This window comes from Strix aluco, chromosome 8 (genome assembly GCF_031877795.1).
Source record: "Strix aluco isolate bStrAlu1 chromosome 8, bStrAlu1.hap1, whole genome shotgun sequence".
Lineage (NCBI taxonomy): Eukaryota > Metazoa > Chordata > Aves > Strigiformes > Strigidae > Strix > Strix aluco.
Window position 1 is genome coordinate 20680609 of NC_133938.1, and position 20449 is coordinate 20701057.

General features: G+C 38.5%; 1 protein-coding gene across 3 annotated transcripts in view; it reads right to left on the reverse strand.

Annotated features, from left to right (window-relative positions):
• Positions 1-20449, reverse strand: part of DPYD (dihydropyrimidine dehydrogenase) — a 367570-nt gene that overhangs the window by 46396 nt on the left and 300725 nt on the right. For all 3 annotated transcript variants that reach the window (XR_012624149.1, XM_074832563.1, XM_074832565.1), the window contains one exon: positions 4654-4833. Coding sequence is in view for 2 of the 3 variants with exons in the window: in XM_074832563.1 (XP_074688664.1) it covers positions 4654-4833 (180 nt within the window). In the remaining variant the exon portion in view is untranslated. The remainder of the gene's footprint in view (positions 1-4653; positions 4834-20449) is intronic.

The following is a 20449-nucleotide window of genomic DNA, read 5'->3' on the forward strand; positions in this document are numbered from 1 at the left end:
TCTGTCTGCTGGAGAAAACCACCTTCTATAATTGTGTTTTTATCAGATATGGTTTTAACATTTTCAATACAGCACAATCTTGAGGAAGATCCACTATGAAAACAAGTTTGTTTTGGGTTTTGGATATTTCTGCAATCAAGATACTTAAATTTCTCTAATTTTTTAACCTTTAGACATGATCAAACAAACATCAGTTTTTGCAAAACTTCTGGTGCTGAAAGCAAGGTATAAAACATCCATATATATTTATCTCTTCCTATAAACCCACACCTACCAACTGAATACACTGACATATTTTTAATGTTTAGCTACCTGGCATGTATAGAGGCCACTGCGTTAAGTATGATTTTTATAGCTGACATTAGGTGGAAGTTAATACAGAAAAACACTACACCACTTCTGTGACCACCAGCTGACATCAGTGCATTTCTGGGACATAATCACTTCATCTCTCTGCAGTAAGATCAGTGAGCACCTAATAAAAGAGCTCTGTAATAAACAGAGAAGGTGAGGCAGTGACTACATACAGGAGATCAAATTGCACCTCTGGGGAATACTGTACCTTATCCAGATATCAGGAATGCTATTTTAAAACCCTGTTAATTTTGGATAATAGGGATGCTACCTGTGCTCTCCCTCTTTCCTATGCAGCCACCCTAACAACTTTGGGTTGTAAGACCATGCTCTAGATCTTAACTGTCTGCCTGATTGCATCATGCACTTGATCTCAGTCCTAAATTCATGCTGAGGTAAGTGCTTTTACAAAAGTTCTTCCTCGAGGGAGTCAGTGAGAAGCAGTGTGGTGTCATCATTACCTTGCCATTCTCTCATCTCTGTGTCGAGATTTGCAAACTGAGATTACAGCTGAGACAAGCTGACAAGTTTTATTCCATGCATTTAATGGAAAGGTGATTTAGAGGTGATATTAGTGACAGTCATCTGTGTCAAGGCTTCAAATGTCAGGTCCACCCACAGAAAAAACCCCCAACTAAATAAGCCACCAGAAAAGCAATGACAAAGGAAGCCCAGAAGACTGGCTTTGTCCACTTGTGTGAGTCTGATGCAGCATCTGTGCTAGGACTGTGTTTGGAGCAGTTAGGGATAAGGATACAACCACGGGAAAGAATTAATAAAATTGGTGGAACTATGGAAAACAGTACCACCCAGTGACTGGAAGCCAAGACTGAGGTTAGCATTTCTAAGGAATTTCAGGCAGTGTAGTACCACAGGTCACATCTTGGACAATGGCAAGTATTGACTCCAGCAGCAATTGCTGTGGTAGCAAAAGGGAAAGAGCTAGCTCTATTGAAAAGCCTATCAGCAAATATCTACTAGCTGGCTCAAAGATGATAAATTTAGGGTCTACATATCAAAAAATACATTCTGCAACAGTGAAAAACATAAAAACAGCGCTCAAGTTTCCAAAATATTTTCCAGTGCTATGATGCTTCTCGTATGTTGAAGGCTATAAATTATCAGATGAAAGTATTAGTTTTACTAATGCAGAAGCATGAACAGGTACTAATCAACATGATTCTACTTTTCAGCCAAAAGTTGGTATGTTTGCTATTAAACTGCTGATTATATTACACTATTTAGCACAGCATTTTTAGTATTCTTTCTGCTGAGGAAGAAAATGATTGTGATAAATGTAACAACTGACAGTGATAACTGTTCAGTTTGTCATCTATCTGGTGACTGCATAGCAAGACAGCTTCACTTTGATGTCTGGTGTACCATTTAGAAGAAAGTATTTATCTTTTAGTTTACTCTGGTCATCAAATACTGTAATATTTCATGACAAAAAACTCTACTGGAACACTCTGCACTCAGCATCTGTTTGATGCTGAAACCAGGACAGAAAATGAATTATCAAAAGAACAGTGCACTGCTATATAAAAATATGGACATTAACATTCAATATTGCACTGTGAATCAAAATAGATACTATTACGAACATAGTTAGCTGGGAATAGGACTGGTCCTAAGTCTGTAATATATTCTAAACTGGGAGAAGCTCAACGAATTTGTATACAATAAGAAGGCAAGTGGTTCATGATGCTGTCGAAAATAATTCTTGTCCCTCAGTTCATTCTCATTACATTGTCAATTGCCTGAACTTCTTATCCCCATGATTCTATATGAAAATTAGCAGGAATTTTGTAACAAAATGGAGGCTGATTCCTTTATATTTTTAAATTTTCTGCACCAAAAATACAACATATCAAAATTAGCATCTTCACTTTTTTTTTTGAATGAAAAAGTTCATCAGTATTTGCTGTTTAGCTTCCATGGGGCGTTACTGAAGAAACTGCATTTCATCTCAACAGTAATACCAAGACAAACTTGGACAGCTCCTTGTAAGTTTTTAAAATCTGAATGCAGGATTTTGGTTGTCACATTTTACTCCATATATAACATATACATTCCTACACATTACTTTTATTGATGAGAACATACATCACATCAACAGGCTATCTTGTCTTTTCCAAATAGAGTAAGGACATGCTTTTACTGAATTTATTTTAGAAAGAGAATCAGAAGTGTGCATTATGACTTTCTGCCAAGCAAACTAGATATTTGTGTTTGAATCTAGATGAAACTACAGTACTTAACTAAATTTACTAGGCACAAGTACATGAAATGCAATATTGATAATAATTTATGAAAGTAAGAATACTGATTCCTATAATACTGCAAACTTAGTTTATGATAACATAATTAGTTACACTAATAACACTGCTTAGGCACGGTCTTGCTAATTATGATATTATAAATATTAATGATATCAAACCTTTGTATTTGATTGCCCCTAGTAGGATCATTTATCATGGTATTTCCTTTTACCCGTGCTGTATTATATTTTTCTTCCTTTTCCCTTGAATGTTCATTCCTGGACAAACAGCCATCCTGAATTTATGCCTAAATATATCACTACCTTATCAACCTACTACACAATCAGTTATATTCTGTATGACTTGTTCCTTTTAAAAGTCTAACAGAGACAGCCAGACAAGATTACATAGGGCTTTGTTTTTCATTCTTTTTCATGTGACCTGTTTCAAGTTAAGATTCCTTTGAATTATTAAATGCTTCCTTAAAGCATCTTTTCATGCTACCTTTTTACAGTTAATTATTGATGTAGTGACAAGCAGAAAAGTCTAAGAATTATATTTTTTTTTTCTCATTCAAAAGGACATGAGAAACATCTTTGACAATAGTTGTCTGTTTAGTAAAATACAAAGGTGATACAAAGATAGTACACTGAATGCAGCTTTAAAGAAGAATTGCAACAAATCTCTGTTATATGAGCTGGAAATGCTGTGTATGTTTCTACAGGTGTTAAAGGAAGGAAGTTTAGATATAACCCTGTGAGCTTGGTTTAACTGCTTAACATAAGTAGATGAAAATGAAACTGCTTATATCTTGTTTTATTTTTAAGCAGCGTATTATCCAGAGCTTTAGGAATAGGATTGTCTTTTCTCCTGGAAGGTAATGTTATAATTTTCAGAGCTCCACAGAGAACAACAACAATATAGGAGACTCTAATCTCCTGCTAAATCCAACTCCAGTCATCAGCAACGATAAGCAGAGATTTGGAGGTGTTTGACACTCCAAATCCTATTCTTTTGTAATTCTTTACTTTTTACAACATTTTCAAGAGTGTTATATCAGATTTTTGGAAGGATAATCAATAGGCATGATGTATAACTGAAATCAGTCTTCAAAGTGATCCCGTCTAGTAACCAGAAACAAAAGCTCAGCCTCCCTGTTGTGCAGGTATTTTGCTTAGAGCAGTAAGCAGTGGGGCATCAGTGGGAAGCCAGTTACACCTCCCTGCTTCTCACAGCATGGATCAGCCAGTGTCCTGGTGGAGGGGTGAGCAGTACTGGGGCAGCTGCATCCCATGCATCTGGCAAATATCTCCAAAGATGCTTTTGTAGCAGGGAACTACTAGAGTAGAGAGGAAAGACAGTCCAGAGGTTAGGATTTCAGAGAGACCATAGTTCACATTCCTATTCCATCACAGACTTTCTAGCCTTAAATGATCTTCCGGAATCTATTAAATTATTCAGTGTCACTGTTCCTCATCTGGAACTTCCCTGCCTTGTAGGGGGTTTGGGAGTCAGCACACATGAAAGACCATGAGATGCTCAGGTACAATGATCAAAGAGCCACTCCTACCTGATCGACTGTTCCAACTAACAGCTGGTTTGTGACAAGCTGTCTCAGCTGGTCAGGTCCAGTGCTAGGGGGCTTTCATGTCTCCTGAATGTTGCACCATGGCTGGAACACCCAGGAACTTCTGGCACAATATTATATCAATCTGAATCAAGTTGAGTTTCATTAAAACAAGCCATTCCAGAACTGTGTAATTTTACATCCTACACCTTTGTAAAAGACGATGTTATGAATGGAGAGATCATATTTATAGTAAAAATGTTATCCTGTATCAAGTCATTTCAAGTTTATCATCTTAAGTTGCCTTCAGATATTTGTTAATACTCAGAAGGAAAAAGACTTGGTGACTAATTGTGACAGCAGTAGTGGTTGACCAAGGTAAGTAGCAGAAACTGCATACAATGATTATGAAATTGCATTCAAAGCCAAGACATAGCATCATTATACAGGAATGGCAATGAAATAACAAACCTTTCCCATCAGATCAGCAATTCTAGGTACTGGTTTTCCTTTCTGATGGCTCATGGTTGCAGGACTCTGTCCATTCCAGTCTTCAAGTTCCTCAATGCTTTTCAGGTAAAGAAGAGCTCGCAGTCCAGTGCAGTAGTCATCAATAACAGTGAAGTCTTGATTCTGGATTGCACTGCACACCTACGAAATGTAAGCCAGCTATCAGCAACATCCTGGCAGAGGAGCATATAGAATTAGCAAATTCTTTTGACTTACTGATTATCAGATGACTCTTCCTGCAACTTCACTGGGAAAGAAGTACAAGAATTCAGGGTATTAATTGGCTGCTTAATTCTATGTCATGATACCACCACTGCAGTTTAGGTAAAAAAGGACTCAATAACACTAGTTATGCCTAGGTTTCCTAATGGCAGCTCTTAGACCAGACCTGAAGGCTGTTCAGAAGTAAGTCTGCAAGCCCAGCCCCAAGTGTGCCTTCCGGGGCACTGATGCTGAGCATGCCAAGCACACTGGCAAAACACCAGCTATGCTCAGACCTTTGCCTGCAGACACACAGTGATATTCCCCAGCCTGCTCTGTTCAGCAAGCACAGACATATCCAGTTATGTCCCAGTCAAACCAAACCACAGAACCACAGACTTGCTGAGGTTGCAAGGCACCTTTAGAGATTGTCTTGTCCAACCTCCCAGCTCAAAGAAGAGTCAACTAGAGGAGGCTACCCAAGACCATATGCAGTCAGGGTTTGAATATCTCCAAAGACAGAGACTACACAATCTCTCCTGGGAACCTGGTCCAGTGTTCAATCTCCCTTGCAGCTTTTTCTTATATTTAAATGGAATTTCCCATGTTTGTGCCCATTGCCTCTTGTCCTTTCACTGGATGCACCTGAGAATAATCTGGCTACAACAAAAGTGTCTCAGCAAACAGCTGAGTTAAGTTGACCTCTTAGTATGGGTGAGCATTGCCAGGCACAGAACAGCACAGTCCCCTTCTGCTAATCACCATTTGCCATTCAGTGGTACTGGGAGGCCAGGCCACTTTATTTTAGATACTTTAGAAACACAGATAGCAGTATAGCTTTATAAACATATAAAGCAATGAACCCTGACCTGCAGAGCTTAACGTGTAAACACAAAACTACTGACAGCAGAGAACAGTCTGACCATTTACAAGGATTCTTCAGGACCACTTTGGGGATATCAACTCAGATTTAAACCCAGAGATCCCCTATCAAACTGAGAAGTGAATAAAAAAATCCCTGACTATTCTCTGAACACCTTCTCATTAGCTAAACTCTAATCATCCATCAGTGACGAGGTGCAAGGTTGGTTGAGTACCATTAATTGTCAGTCCCTGGAAATGCTCTGAAATTCCAGATATGTCAGTGTTTCAGCCTCTGATTCAGCTTTTATTCTAAAAGCTAAAAAGAATGCTCCTGGTAATACCTACACTTACATACACACATAATGAACACAACAATGAAATAGCCACCTATTTTAGAACATGAATGTGTGCACGTGCACAAACACATCCACGCTCCTTGGACATGGATCATAACTGCCATCGACACTTAAAAAATACAGGAAATATATAATTGTTTTTCACATTTCAGAAGTGATACTACAACTTGCAATTCCGAAGACAGGTATACATCACATTGTAAAATACCATACACTACAGCTGTACAAGGGAAAAATAAGGGCAAACTGTAAAATAAGCACAAGAACATTTTCTATGCAGTGCATTTACATTACACAAAATCTGTTTCTCTGGAGAAACAGTGTGGGCACTAATTAGGTCTGTTACACCTTCCACAGACTTCAAGACTTTTTTTTTTCAGAGCAATTATAGAGAACATCATAATAATTTCCTGTACAGGTTACTTAACTGCACAACTCAACTGATGCTTATTTAAACCTTTTTGTTCACCAAGGGATTCTCTATTTTTTTAGTGCATGGGTAACACTTTTATTAGCTATTCTTAAAAATACTAAAACTGTAAAAAAATACAGTTAAAAGCCATGTCATGTCACTTGAAACAAGTTCAGGCGCTGTTGTCAAAATTCTGAAATATTTTGACAGGGTGTATACACATGAGATACACTGGAGGATACCTGTAATAACCTTATAAATAGAGGCTTTTACTGTTTTCCATCTTGCGGTGCAGTGTTATGAACAGCAATAATATAAAAATGTGCAGAAGATGATATCACACTAAGAGCTAACATTTGATCCCTGGGAGTCTATGTGCAGTGCCCTGTTTGCCTCCCCTGGAAAGCCAAGTAGGTTCCAGAACTGAAGGCAAAACGCAATTTTTAAAGAAAAATGTAAATCTCTGCACTAAAGAAAAATGTTATCTGAAATGGAAAGACTTAGAAACAGAATTAGCAAGTGGTTTCAGAAGATACTCCTCTTCTGTAGGAGCCTTATGACTATGGTGCCCAATGGTGCAGATAATTAACAAAAGATGTGCCTTTCACTGATTTCACTGTGATAAAAGCAAGTGCTTATGTTTATGGGCCTTTCCTAGAACAAGGATTCAAACATTAACACATACAAAACCAACATAAATAATTTTGCTGTGTTTTTGGCAAATTCCAAAACATTCTGAGCTTTGAAATTTCTTATGTTGCACACATCAAATGATGAGATTTGTGTTTTAGGCTTACAGTATCTTCCATGAATCAAAGTAGAAGCCTTTGCTGCATTTTAAAAGGTGGTGAACAAAGTCAAGATAAAAGGTCACCCTGACCCATCAGCCATAACAATTTCTAAACCACAGAGAGAGGTTTTTAGCATCATACCTGGCTGCCTCTGAATCACCAGCCTAAATGACACTGTGCCCTCTTTTCAGCACAAGAGAAGTGGCAGGGCAATAGACCAGGTGAGACTCAAACTCATGCATCCGGAAAAAACGTAGAACTGAACCAATCCGTCTCCACACATCATTAATGCTCCCACTTCGGTCCTGCTGCTTGCACTGGGAACAGGCATTCCCCTCCTTTGCAAAGCTAAACGTTGAGTCCCCTCTTCTGCTGGTATCTTATTTTCCCAGTGCGAAGAGCAGGAAGAGAAGTCCACCTATGGTCATATTTAAAATGGAACTACATTTTGGTTGCTACCACCTCTCATTTAATGTCTTATTAAACCACCTCAACAGGAGACAAAGGTGAGCAGGGTGCTGCTCTAACAGCGGATCTCTGCCTTGCACACTGACTGGATCAGCAGAATGAAACTGAACTGCAACCAGCCCTACCTGCTCATCTCCTCAGCAGCATGCTTTTACCAAACAAACATAGTGAAATGTGCTTCCCTTTGCACCCTGAAGCAAAAGCCTGAAGAAAAATGTAACTTCACAACCAAAAACATACACATGGTCATATTGTGCCAGATCAGCAGTCTGTATCCTGTGACCAACAGAAACCACTTATGGACAAGTATAAGAAACAGAGCAAGTGCGGATCAGTTACTCTGTGGGCCATCAGTGCCCGTTCTAGCAAGCAGTAGTGCTGGGACTTTGCATGGCACTTTTTTAATATCCCTTGATCCTAAATAATCCAAGTGAATCTGTTTTATGAGTAAACTAACATTCAACTATTCACTGACCTAAGCCTTCACCTGAAACATTTAGGTAGAAAGTAGCTTTTTCTTCTTTGGAAGATGAGAGACAGGCCCTGTGAGCAACCTATGGGACAGAGAGGTCCAGGTCACAATGAAGCTGTTAGCTGTCTTGCTGACAAGTCCTGTTCTGCTGTCTTGTTTGTGTTTGTCTCTAGCTTTGGACTGGAACTTGGGCTAGAAGAGAAAGGTGCTACATTTTTCCTGCTTAGAAAGGTAACATATATTATTCATATTGCACTAATATACAGGGAGATAATTTTGCACAAGCTTGGTTTTACTGCATTGCCTGGCTCTGCCTTGGCAGTAGAACTGCTACACTTTCATTTTTAACATCTGACCTCCTCCCCTTTCCCCCAGATCTAGACTCCAATGATGTCCCTTATGTCCCAAAAGAGACAAGCAGGCCAACATGCTATATATGATCAATTATATCGTGCTCTCAGTATTCTGAAATCCAAAACTGTTCAGTATAAATTGCAACTGTGGATTACAACTCTAATCTATACAGACATGTCTGAGATACTAAAAGACACGATGCCTGCTTTGCTGCTGGTAAATCAAACATACACCAAATGATCTCACTGGGGAATGGGGATGTGAAATGAATCACAGGCTAAGGCTCTAAGTAAAACTGTTCTACAAAATGCAATGATGGGAGAGGCATGCAAAGGTCCCTGTTGATGTCTTGCATAAGAAATGACCTGTCTGCTCTATTACTAAATAAATATAAATACTAAGTTTTACTTTGTCAAAGGATCTAGAGCCATTACAAATCATACTTGAGGAACTGGAGTAAATTGTCAGGAGATTATTATTGTGTAAAAAGAATTTTAAAGGTTACATGATTGTTATTAATCATTCACATCACTCTGAAACTTTTAACTTACATATTTTGAAGTAGTAGTTCATTATTGGTGACAGGTACTACCACATCAGTTATAAAACATTGTACATGTCTTTGCTGTTAGCAGAATCATTACACAACCAAGACATGTCAGTTTCTGAAGACTTTGCTGAGGCAAATCCCCTACACCATTTACTGAGAGCTCTGTCTATACAAGACCTTTAAAGTTTTGTCCATGGTCTATGTTTCTAGGAGCAATGGAAAATATACCCAGACATTGCATTTAATTTTTGTTTTGCTCCCTACAAAAATGGATGTGGTTCCTGTACAAACTTTGGCATATCATGGCAGACCATGTGGAAGACTTATGCCATTTGTGCAGAACCTGGACAAAGTGGCTGAGGCATTTCCAGCCAGATCACCCACTAAAGCAATTTCTCTTCAGTCTTGTGCATGTACTTTCCCACCGGGGGATGTTGCAGAGGAGAAAATATCTTCTGTAACACTAGAAAGAGGAAACGATGCACTCCTCTTCAGGCATCACTCTGTCCACTCTTTCTTACCCCACGACCTTCAGTTTTTACATAAACTCATTATTATATGGTGAAATCCCAGCCGGACAGGTGATGGTGTGGAAGATGGTGCCCAGTCTCCATCTGCATTCTTTCCATTCCGTCAATAGCGGGGATTTCAGCAGATGTGGCAGAGGAGATGCAGATCTAGGCATGTTTGTATCAGTTCTTCCCTACAGTGCTTTCAACTAGCAAGAGGTAGTGTGTCTATGATCTGGTATACTGCTAGTTCACTGCAAAAGACTGGAGCAGGTCAGAGAATATAGCCTGTTTAATAATATGTTGCTTTGCAAGAAGTGTAAGTATTCTTGGTGTGACTACATCTGTGAGAACAAGAACACTGCAATGTCTGGCAGCAGTCATGCTCCTTTTTGAAATTGTCTTAGACCACTTTTAAACCCTTTTGCCAAGAATGAATTTGTGGTAGGAGACAATAGCTTGGAAAAATTTTAATTTTTACACCCTTCTGAAATATATGTGTTTCTCTACAGAATATGGGTGTAAAATAATTGTCATTTTTATGAAAACAGAAGTAACAGTAAGGAGGCAGATGGGTGGCAGTGATACACGGTCTCAAAGTAAGAAGATTGATGGGTATATATTTGTATATACAAACGCAAATCACATAGCTTGACTGTTCTACCATATTAGTTTCCATTTGTTGTCGCTGTACAACATCAAAGCAGTGATGTCCCTATATATTGCATTTAGTGGTAATGTAACGGACTACCAAAAAAAAAAAAAAAATCAAAGTGAGAGTTTCTAAGTAGTTTCCTGGCAATTGAGACAGCAGGCTCTTTCATCTGTGCTGTAACTGTGGCAGTGCATTGATTTAAACTCTTCTGAGATCTCAAATGCTTTTATATTCTTAGGTCTCACTGGCTGCTTTCTTTTTGCTTTTTTTTTTTTCCCTTCAAATGATAAAATTCTAGCATTTAGCAGAATGCCATCTTGCTTCCCCTGAAGACGGAGACTTATTTCAGCTTTGGTTCTAAACTGCATAGGATCTCTAAATAAAATAGCTCTCAAAATGCCATCTGATTAGGAAACTGGCCTTTGACTTCACAGTTTCTAATATTCTTACTATAGCAAGGGAATAAACAACTATTATTTCTCTGAGATACCTGTGAGATGTGTTACAATGGATTAATAATTTTGCTTTTCCATTAATTTGGTTGGCTTCTTTTGAAATATTTTTACTGATATACCCAAATGGTAAGCAAAAGATTTACTGTTTTGATTTTATATTATAATAAATTTTCAATTTTAGCATTTTTTATCATCTTTTTTATAGAACCTTTTTCTATTAAAAATTATTCCTGATAAGTATTGAAGACATAAATCCACCTTCTTGTTAGAGAAACATTTATGAATGACTCTAAGTTGTTTTTCAATGTATAGTTGACGCTACTGCTTTTTTGATTAGTATCTATTGATTAAGATTCTGGTGGAAAAAGACTGAAGTTGTAAATGAACACAAGGTGCTTCAGGAAGGATTCTATTTGTGCCCACCTGGGTATCCATATGAAACGACAGCCTTAAGAATATTCATTTTATTGCAGTGGGCAAGAGCATGACTGTAATCTCAGTAAGACATACATACAGTTTAAAATTAATTCTCAAAAGCAACTAGCAAAAACTGACTTTAAAGGGAGATCTTTCTGGGCCATGCAATCTATATGCTGCGTAGCTCCTGCCTATGGAAATGAAAATGTATGTTTTCTAGTCCCTGTACAATGATTTAGATGTGCTGAGATCTACAAAATAAAAAGCAGTACACACAGCACTGGTTGTCTGACATGGTACTCATAATAATGTGGCAAGAGCTGCAACGTGAGTGTAAGCAGACAAATAAAATCTCCTCTGAGAGAGGTTTCTGTACTTTCAATCTTCAGGATACCCATATCTACGGAAAAGCTGCCTGTATAACGATGGTTCCTCCTCCTCATGTCTTGTTGAACACTAACTTACCAGTACATTAAATGCATAGCCTAAATTATCCTTTCTATCAGCAATTACTACTTTTGCTAGAGGTTTGTAGGATTAAGAACATTAGGGGAAGTGGATCATCAGACAATGTGGTGCACTCTCTGGAAAAAAATGAGATTCTTTGTTTTAAAGAACAAATTCATAAGTAAGAATAAGCTTCCTAAATATTGATACAGTACAGATGGAATGATTTGATTCATTCGCATTAGCTGCTTAAATGACTCTAGAGTTATAGGTTAGCAGATGGGATGTTACTTAACAAGGCTTCAGATACTGGATCAAGATGCAAAACTGATTTGGGTGATAGCTGATAGCCTTTTTAAGACATTAGAATTGAGCTAATATACATGAACTAATGAACTAGTTCCAATGTCTAGTACAGCTTTCAGAAAGCAGTTTGAAGGATTCAAATATTACATCTATGAATTGTCTGAATTGTGGGGAAAAAAATACACAATCTTTTTTACTGAGTCCTAGACTTGAAGGCCTAATGAGCTGAGGGCTTACTAGTGACACCTGAGGGGCAACACACAGAAGAAAGATTCAAAGATGCTAACAACTCCAGGCTGTGCAGAGTAGGCAACCATTCACACAGGGGTTAAGAAATCTATATTTTAAAAAAAGACTGGATGGTCTGATGTCATATGGGTGTCAATAATGGAGTATTTCAGTTGTTTTGCTGTACCTCAAGTGAGTTCATCAGACAAGCTTGAAGTAAAGTATCATTCTAATCAGAAATATAGGCTAATGTCAGTAAGTAATGGAGCTCAGAATGAGTTAAAAGGAGGTCTCCAGCCCATGCAAGACAAGTTTGTGGGATAAGATCTCTATCTCCTGTCCAGCTTGGATCCTCTCTGCAACAGGACAACATAACACTGACACAGTGTCGAGCAGAGTTGAGCTGACATTTAGGGAGCATTGAGGCAGGGACATCAGGTAAGGAAATAAGGATGCAGTAGCTGGGCAGCAAGAAGAGCCACACAGCTTGTGTTGAAGCCACAGCAGCCTCCTGAGACAGCCTGTAATGAAAAGCCTCCCCAGCACCATGGTGATGGTTACTCCCGCTGGTGCAGAGACCCCAAAGTACCTGATTTTTGGGGGTGAAAGATAGACCTTGTTCATGTATTGCACTCTAGAAATCTTGGGCAACTGTGAGAGGCCAAAAATGAAGGAGGAGAAAAAAGCCTAGAATCCATTAGCCACTTATCAGACGAGGGCACGGCAGGGGATAAGAGCACTGTAAGGAATCCTTTAGGAATGTTATCCGATGCATTAATTCCTAGCCTACTCAAATGCATTTTTCCTCCCCTTAAGTTCTTCTCTGCCAATTAATGTATCTTTGATCTAAATAGCTAAACTGGGTGTTTGGGAGTGGGAAACTGGTACTTATCAAGGGACTCTGAACGATGCAATTTTGTATCCCATGTCTTTGAGAGGGGAAATGCAGAAGAAATCAAGAATTTTCAGAAGGCTCCCTGAGGTAATTGTTTTTTTTTTTCCCCTGTCAACCACCCCTAGAGGAATGGTTATATTTCCTTATCTCACTAAAGCATTCTGTCAGTTCTTGGAACTACAAAGTGGACCTTTATGCAGTAGGTGGGCACACACACTGATAAAAGTGCTGATCGTGATCATCTTTCCTAAGAAAACAAATATGATTCTGCATGCCTTGAGCACTGAGGAGTGTGGGAAACAGCCTCATAATCAGCCATCTATAGAAAACAGTATCATTGTACTGTAGATCTACAAAATGAAAGATATCTCTGAAAGCAGATGAGCTAACTCCCCTGTGTTAACAGTCCAATCACATATAGAGGCTCTACAACTATCTTTAAATTTATGTTGAATATCACTTCTTATTTCATTTATTAACACCCAAAGGTCTTGCCTCTCTCTTATAAGTACTGTTGTGGAAAACGAAATCCTTCAGTTCTCCCAGCGGTTCTGCAGCTGCTGGCACATTGTGCCAGGTAGATGTAGATTTACTCAACCCATTTCCATGAGCTGTATCCTCCAGCATCTCCAGAGATATTTCTAAAGCAGATATCAGTTAAGTCACTCAGATCTGGCGGTTTGATGTTCAAAGTCATCAAGTAATGTAACACATGTAGTCAGAAGATAGCAATGTTTTAAAGATTTTATTTTCTGAGAGCTAACCAAAAGGAAAGCCATCCTCTCTGGACTGGAGTTGGTCCGTTATTCCATTTTTGGAAGGACATATTTGTCAGAAGTGAGCGTGGTTCTAGGAAAACACACTTTTCAGAAAAGAACTGTGTTCTAAAAAATGTGTGGAAAAAGAGTTTCAGAATTACCAATATGTGCTGTTTGACAACATGGAATACAACAGCTCCATTTAACTTGAAAATGTCTGTTTTGCAATCCAAGTTAATCAGAATGAAAAGGTCAAAACTAAAATATGTTGCAAAATGATTGAAACAAAGATTTGATTCACTCAAATAGTATTTTTTTTTCTTCAAATATGTTAACTACACACATTTTCAGAATTTTGATTATCAGTTTAAACTGGAAAACTTTTCCATCCTTAAAACTTCCCTGTGACAGAATAACTGTTTCCTGATCATTGGTAATACTCAGGTTCATTAATTCATACAGGATCCAGGGTAAAGCTTCAGCATTCTTCATCCCAGGACACTCTGAATTAGACACAGCAGGGACTTGAACCCAGATCTATTTTGATTAAATGAAATTTGTCAATGAAAAACAGTTTCCTCAAAGAAGTTTTCAAGAAACTCTAATGAGAACCATCTACTGAAGGACATCCTCCTGTGACCAGAATTTTGAAAGCTGCAGACCTCTCAAAATCAAACAGAAAAGCAATTTTTCCATTTTGGAACCTCAGTTCAGTCCTGCAATGATTAACCCCTCATCCTTGTGAGTCTTTCCCTCTAGTACTCTCACATTTTATTTCAGCTAAAATTACTTTCACCCTTTATCAGCTTGCCTGTACAAATTTGTGCAGCAGCTGCTGTGTCCATTGAAGAGTGAGATTCATGTGAATAAAATAGTTCTGACCCTCTGAGTCCTTCGTGTCTGAGATAAAAACCCACTTTCACATTTCCTTAGGGATTGTTTTACCTATCTCTTTCCAAATAATAAATATCAGCAAGAAAAGCAGCGACATAACTCAGATATTGAAGGAAGTTAAACCCTTTCTTAAACATACTGTCAGCTTCAGAAAAAAATGGTTTCTCTGTTTCTTTCATTCAGATTGCATGGATAAAAGGACCTCTCACCAGCCAGATCAAGCTTTGTCAGGGGGCTTGTGTTGTAGCAGGAAAAAAACTTCAAAATGGCATCAGGGCCCATATTCCTGGATTGCTCCCTCCTTCCTGGGCAGAAAAAAGATTTTTCTATCACTGGGAAAACAGGCAGATCAGTCACCAAACTCCAGCTGGACCCACACCATGTCCGAGCTGAGCTGCTTCCTCTCCCCTTCTTCCTTTCACTGCCAGCTACAGCCTCTGAGTGAAAGATTAATGGAGCTGCTACGATACAAAAAGGAAAATTTCTTAGATGCATATTTTCTTTGTATGACCAATAATGTTTCTGAGAAAAGCTTCTCTGACAGCAGAGCTTTGCAATCCTGAATGTTTTATGTTTTCCCTTTTTGGAAAACAAGTCCCCTGCAGTTACAATATATATAATTTAAAACAAAACACAGGAATTTCCCTAAGTACTGGAGATGGCAGTAACAAAAAAAGAAACTCAGCATTTTCCACTGTGCTTATCTTTCCTTCTATTTACATTTTCAATATCCAACAAGGAGCTGGGTACGTTTTCAGATTCAATTTCCAGTCACTTCCACACTGGTACACAAGGGGAACCTGTCTATAACAGAGCTAGCTTCATGTCTGAAAGCAACCTGAGCTGAGTAAAACAACTTGCCCACAATTTCTTCAACACTTAACTGAGACTCTTCTGAAAAGTCATCTTCGTGTTGCATTTACTTTGTAAACTTTTAAACAAAACTCACTTGATGTCAATTCACACCATGTGGTTTTATCTACAGGGAGGACAGCTCTGTGCTTGTTCATATAAGATAGCAGCAAGCACGAATCCACATCAGTAGTGTGAATCCACATTAAAAATAGGTGCAGCAGTACCGGGTTTTGGAAAGACAAGAAATATTGTGGACCCTTAGGAGAGATGGAGAGAACATGTTGCCAAAGCAATTTTTCTTCACATCTCCTCAACCCTTAAAGTCCCTGTGTCACCAGACCCAGGGAAGCAGGCTAGACACCTGAGCATAAGGGAAAAGAGAAGCAGGCTCAGTGTTCCCAGGTATAAGAGCAGAGAACAAATCCTCTGCAAAGGCTGGGAGTGACTGGTATAGGACAGTGTTTGAACTGATGCTCAATTGAGATCTAATTGTTATTAAATAATTATTACCATTCAGTGATAGTTAAACCTACTTTGCATGAGAATCCATTATAAGAATGACAAATAGCAATTGTTACGGAATGAGCTTGAATTCATTCTTACAAATTTATGAAATAACAATCCTATCTATGCAGACCTCATTTACTAGCTGGTGAAATGAGAAGAAATAAAGGAAAGCTAATAGATAAACCCCCTAAGCAGCTCCAAATAAAATGTAAAACTATTGCAAACCAGTACAGAATAAAAGGCATTATTAGCTTAGAGTTTAGTATGTAATTTTACAATGTGCTGATTTGAATTTTGCAAATTTTCATTAAAAGTGTCAAGATAATAAAAGTAAAAATAAAAACCGAAACCTGTTCTAATTTGATATTTTTTTCCAACTACAATCAAAAAACTTTCTAGTTTTTTGTTTGACAAATCCTGATTTCCATTAAAAGAAATTCTCACAGAAAATTCTCACTATCAACTAGCAATTTCCATCCCAAGCATCTGTAATGGAGCAAGTGTGGCAGTCCTCTAATGACTTTTTTTTATTAGTGAAGACAGACAGACAGTTGAGAACAGGTTGAGTTTCTGTAATTAGCACTGAGCTAAGAAAAAAGCAGAAAATAATGAAATGTTTATCAGAAGTGATTGCTTGAGTATGTCTTTCCCAACTCTTCTCTTTCACATTTCTTTTTCTTTTGATTTTATGTCAACATGTTCAAACAGCACTTTGTTCCCTCTTTTGTTTCTGCATGTACTGTAAATTTCGGCTCTGCAGAGAAGGGCCACTCCATTCAGCGCTGCGTCCATTGAAGATTTTATAAGCGCGCAGCTCTGTGAGCAGAGGAGCTAATGATACCTGGCTTCCAGCAGCTTTGTGTCTCCTGGATGGGTTCTCTGACGTCTAATAAGGTGTGACTGCCAATTAAAGCCTTTCCTGTGGCTGACACAGCCCTAACAGCGCTGTCCCATGTGGATTCTCAGAGGTCTAATAAAGGTGAGCTCACAGCGCGCTCGCGCTTACAGTGAAGGAATGCAGGTACGCTCTCTCCTCTGCCTGACTTTCTTGTTTTCTCAAAACTTGTTATAGCAAAATACTTTCTATCTTCTGGCAAATTTCAGTGAAAATGGCCACAAAGCTCAAATGTGACTGAGGATACTCAAAAGAATATACAAACACATACCGAGTTTCTTTGGGAATACAGGCTAAAAACTGCTATTTCTACATGAGACTATATCTCAATCAAAGGACTTTCATCTGAAAAGTGGTTTTGCCTTAAGTGCTAGTTTTTTTCATTAAAATTATTGGCGGGTATAAAGAATCTTGTCTCGTATCATTTTGGTGGCCTGCCACTGTGTCCAGCAATCTATTCTTCATCAATTTAATTGGTGACAGAAGAATTAGTTCCAACGTCTTAACTTCTTTGTATCATGGACAACTTTGTACAGAAAGGTTTTGTTCTTCTATCCCCGAGCCACAGCCTGTGTCAGAAACTTCATGGTGTCCAGCTGGAGCCAAAGTGTGCCTGTTCTCGGGCTTATCCACTGGTGGAGCACTCTCCAACTGGCACAAAGCAAAGCCTTCAGCCACTGTTCCCCCCATGCACTGGTGTAAGGATGGGCTGGGGGCAGAGGAAGCGTGGGCTCTTGGCGAGTCCAGGCAGCAGAAGCCCAGCCTTGCTCTGCCACATCAGTGGCACCCTGTGGTTGTTTAAGACTTGCAGCCACCCACCCAACTTCATTCTCCTCACACAGAGCTCAGATTATATACAAGGAAAGACTGAGCCCTTCCTCTCCATTCAAAATCACTGCTATTCATTGTAAGACAAAATAATTTTTTTCCAAGTGTCATCAGTATAAACTTAACCTGGAATTGTAAAACACAGGGCCTGCTCCATCACTGCCCTACTCTGTCACTTCCATGATTTCAATTTCTTTTAGTTTTTCACTCTCCTTACCATTAAATGGCATACACAATAATTCCTGAACGATAAGTTTTTGGCCTCATCTAGTCCTCACTTAACTCAAACATCAGTGTCTTCACTGACTTGAACAGACAGTGAGAGAGGCTTTAAAGAACACTAACTAATTAAGTGCGTGGAGAACCAGCTCTCCACTTTGCAGTTCTGTAGCCATAAAAAAAAAAAAAAAAGAGAAATTGCATCGGGGACCTTAATGAAAATTTAAAAAAAAAAGGGTGAAAAATGTGATAAATTATTACAGCATATGCTTACTTCATGTGTTTTTGTGGGGGCTATTTTGAGATTGGGGTGGAGAAAATTGTAGCATCTAAACATCAAGATGTGACATAATGTTTATGAAATGGTATTTTTTTCCCCTGTCATTTCAGTGATTATATTTTCAGAGCCTTGCTTTTATTTTCTGATACCTAGGGCATTTTATACCATGTAGAAGGGTTCCTCACAAGGTTTCACATTTGCACAAATACAATAACAATGCTCTCTCATAGTTGACGTTCCACTATTTTGTGATGGAAAAGCTTGTTTATTCACACACAAAGGGCCATCCTGCTGTTATAAAAATCCCTCAGCTAAATGCTTCAGTAAAAAGCCTGCTGAAAAAAAAATAATAATCAAACTGTCCTAAATCCCTTGAGACTCTGGCTCCAAAGAGGCACCAACAAGAATGCTCCTTGAAAACATTATAAAAAACACAAGTAGTCTCATAAAAACAACAGCATTCTGTGTTGGAAGGAGGTTTTATCTTACAGAGGCAAAAAATATACCTATTGCTTTACTATCATGGATTGTCATACTTCCAGAATGGTTTTTTCTTCCTCAGATCCCTGAGGTCTCTCACACAACTCGTGTGGGGCAGGAGAAAAGGGCATGGGGCAGATCCAGCAGCACAACAGCTCTGTCTCTGAGGTGGGGTATATTCCCACCTTATTCCCTTGCATGAGAGATGAGGAAGGTCATGGTACAAGGTCCAGAGGCAGCAAGTGTGCATGGGATGAACACGACACGGTGAGGACAAGAGCACACTGCCTGTAAGAACAGGACTGCAAGGTACTACATCCCATTCAATGCAAGTGGGAGATGAAGATGGATGAAGGTGGGTCTGAAACAGGGCTGGGGCAAAGCTAAAGGCTGCCCTGCCAGGAAGCAGCATTATATGGGTGAATTTTGAATCACTGCTAAGTAGAGAGCCTTATAGACATCCATGTTGGAGCAGCAGGGGACATGTGTGACCTCCATACTTTGTAAGAAAAGAAAGTTGTTTGAAAAGGAAGCCATATTCTTTACATGTAATAACCAATATTCAAGATTAACAGAAGTATTCCACACCAGAATATAGTGTTAAGAGACTCCACCATGAAACAAGTATACTTCAGAAAGTACCCCTTTGTTCTACCCTATTTTTTTTGTTACATCTGCTAGAAATGATGACTACAGAATCTTTTTCAACAAAAGGTCATTTATGTCAATGGACAGAACACAGAGGATCAGATCACCTGTGGTAATTGCAAATTAATGCTCTACTGCTAATGCATTAACTACACAATATTGATCTACAATTCAATCATGCAGGCTACTGTGAACTGATTTTTACTTTAATATTTTTACACTTTTATTGCTTTTTCCATAATGCATTTTCTCTTTCCACTGGAATTTTCTATAATTGTCTCCATTTTTAATTTCCTACAGCAAGATGACTTTGAAAAATGTATGTCTCTTTCAAAGCCTTGTAAAAATCTAACAAACCATCAGTGTGACATGGTAAATCACATAGATGATGCAGAAGATGCAAAAAATCCGATATACATCTTATTTTGATAAATTGTGGCTTTAAAAAAAGCTTACTTGAAAAAAAAATACTCCGGCCTCACTGGAAGCCTATAGTAATGAACTGAACCTCAGAAAGATGCAGCTAGACATTTCTGGAGCTTTTGGTATGCAACGAGTGCAGGATTATCTCCATAAATAAAGTTGTTATTTTTTTCTAATTTCATGCCTGTACTGAAAAGGGATTGGTGGATTTGGGTATGTTACAAAAAAGCATAGTGCTATGGAATCAGCTGAGGAATGATTGAAAAGTTTCAGCATTTTTAATGAAAAATTTTTAAAAAGGGGGGTCTTTTTGCACCTGTTTCTGAAGTCCATAAAGTGGAAGAATGCTCTGTTAAATTGCTGTATAAAATTTTAACCCCAGATACTACTGACTACAATGATCCAGTCTGTTGTCTATACCTGCTGCAAAACTTTCTTATACATGAACATTTTGCCAGTAATGACACTAAGATGTTGCCCTCCATCTTCTAAAGGAGGGGACAGAACACACTTTGAATACTGAAACTCTCCCCCTAAACCATTCCCTAATATACCTGCTTAATACCACTTGAAATGGTTACAGCATATAT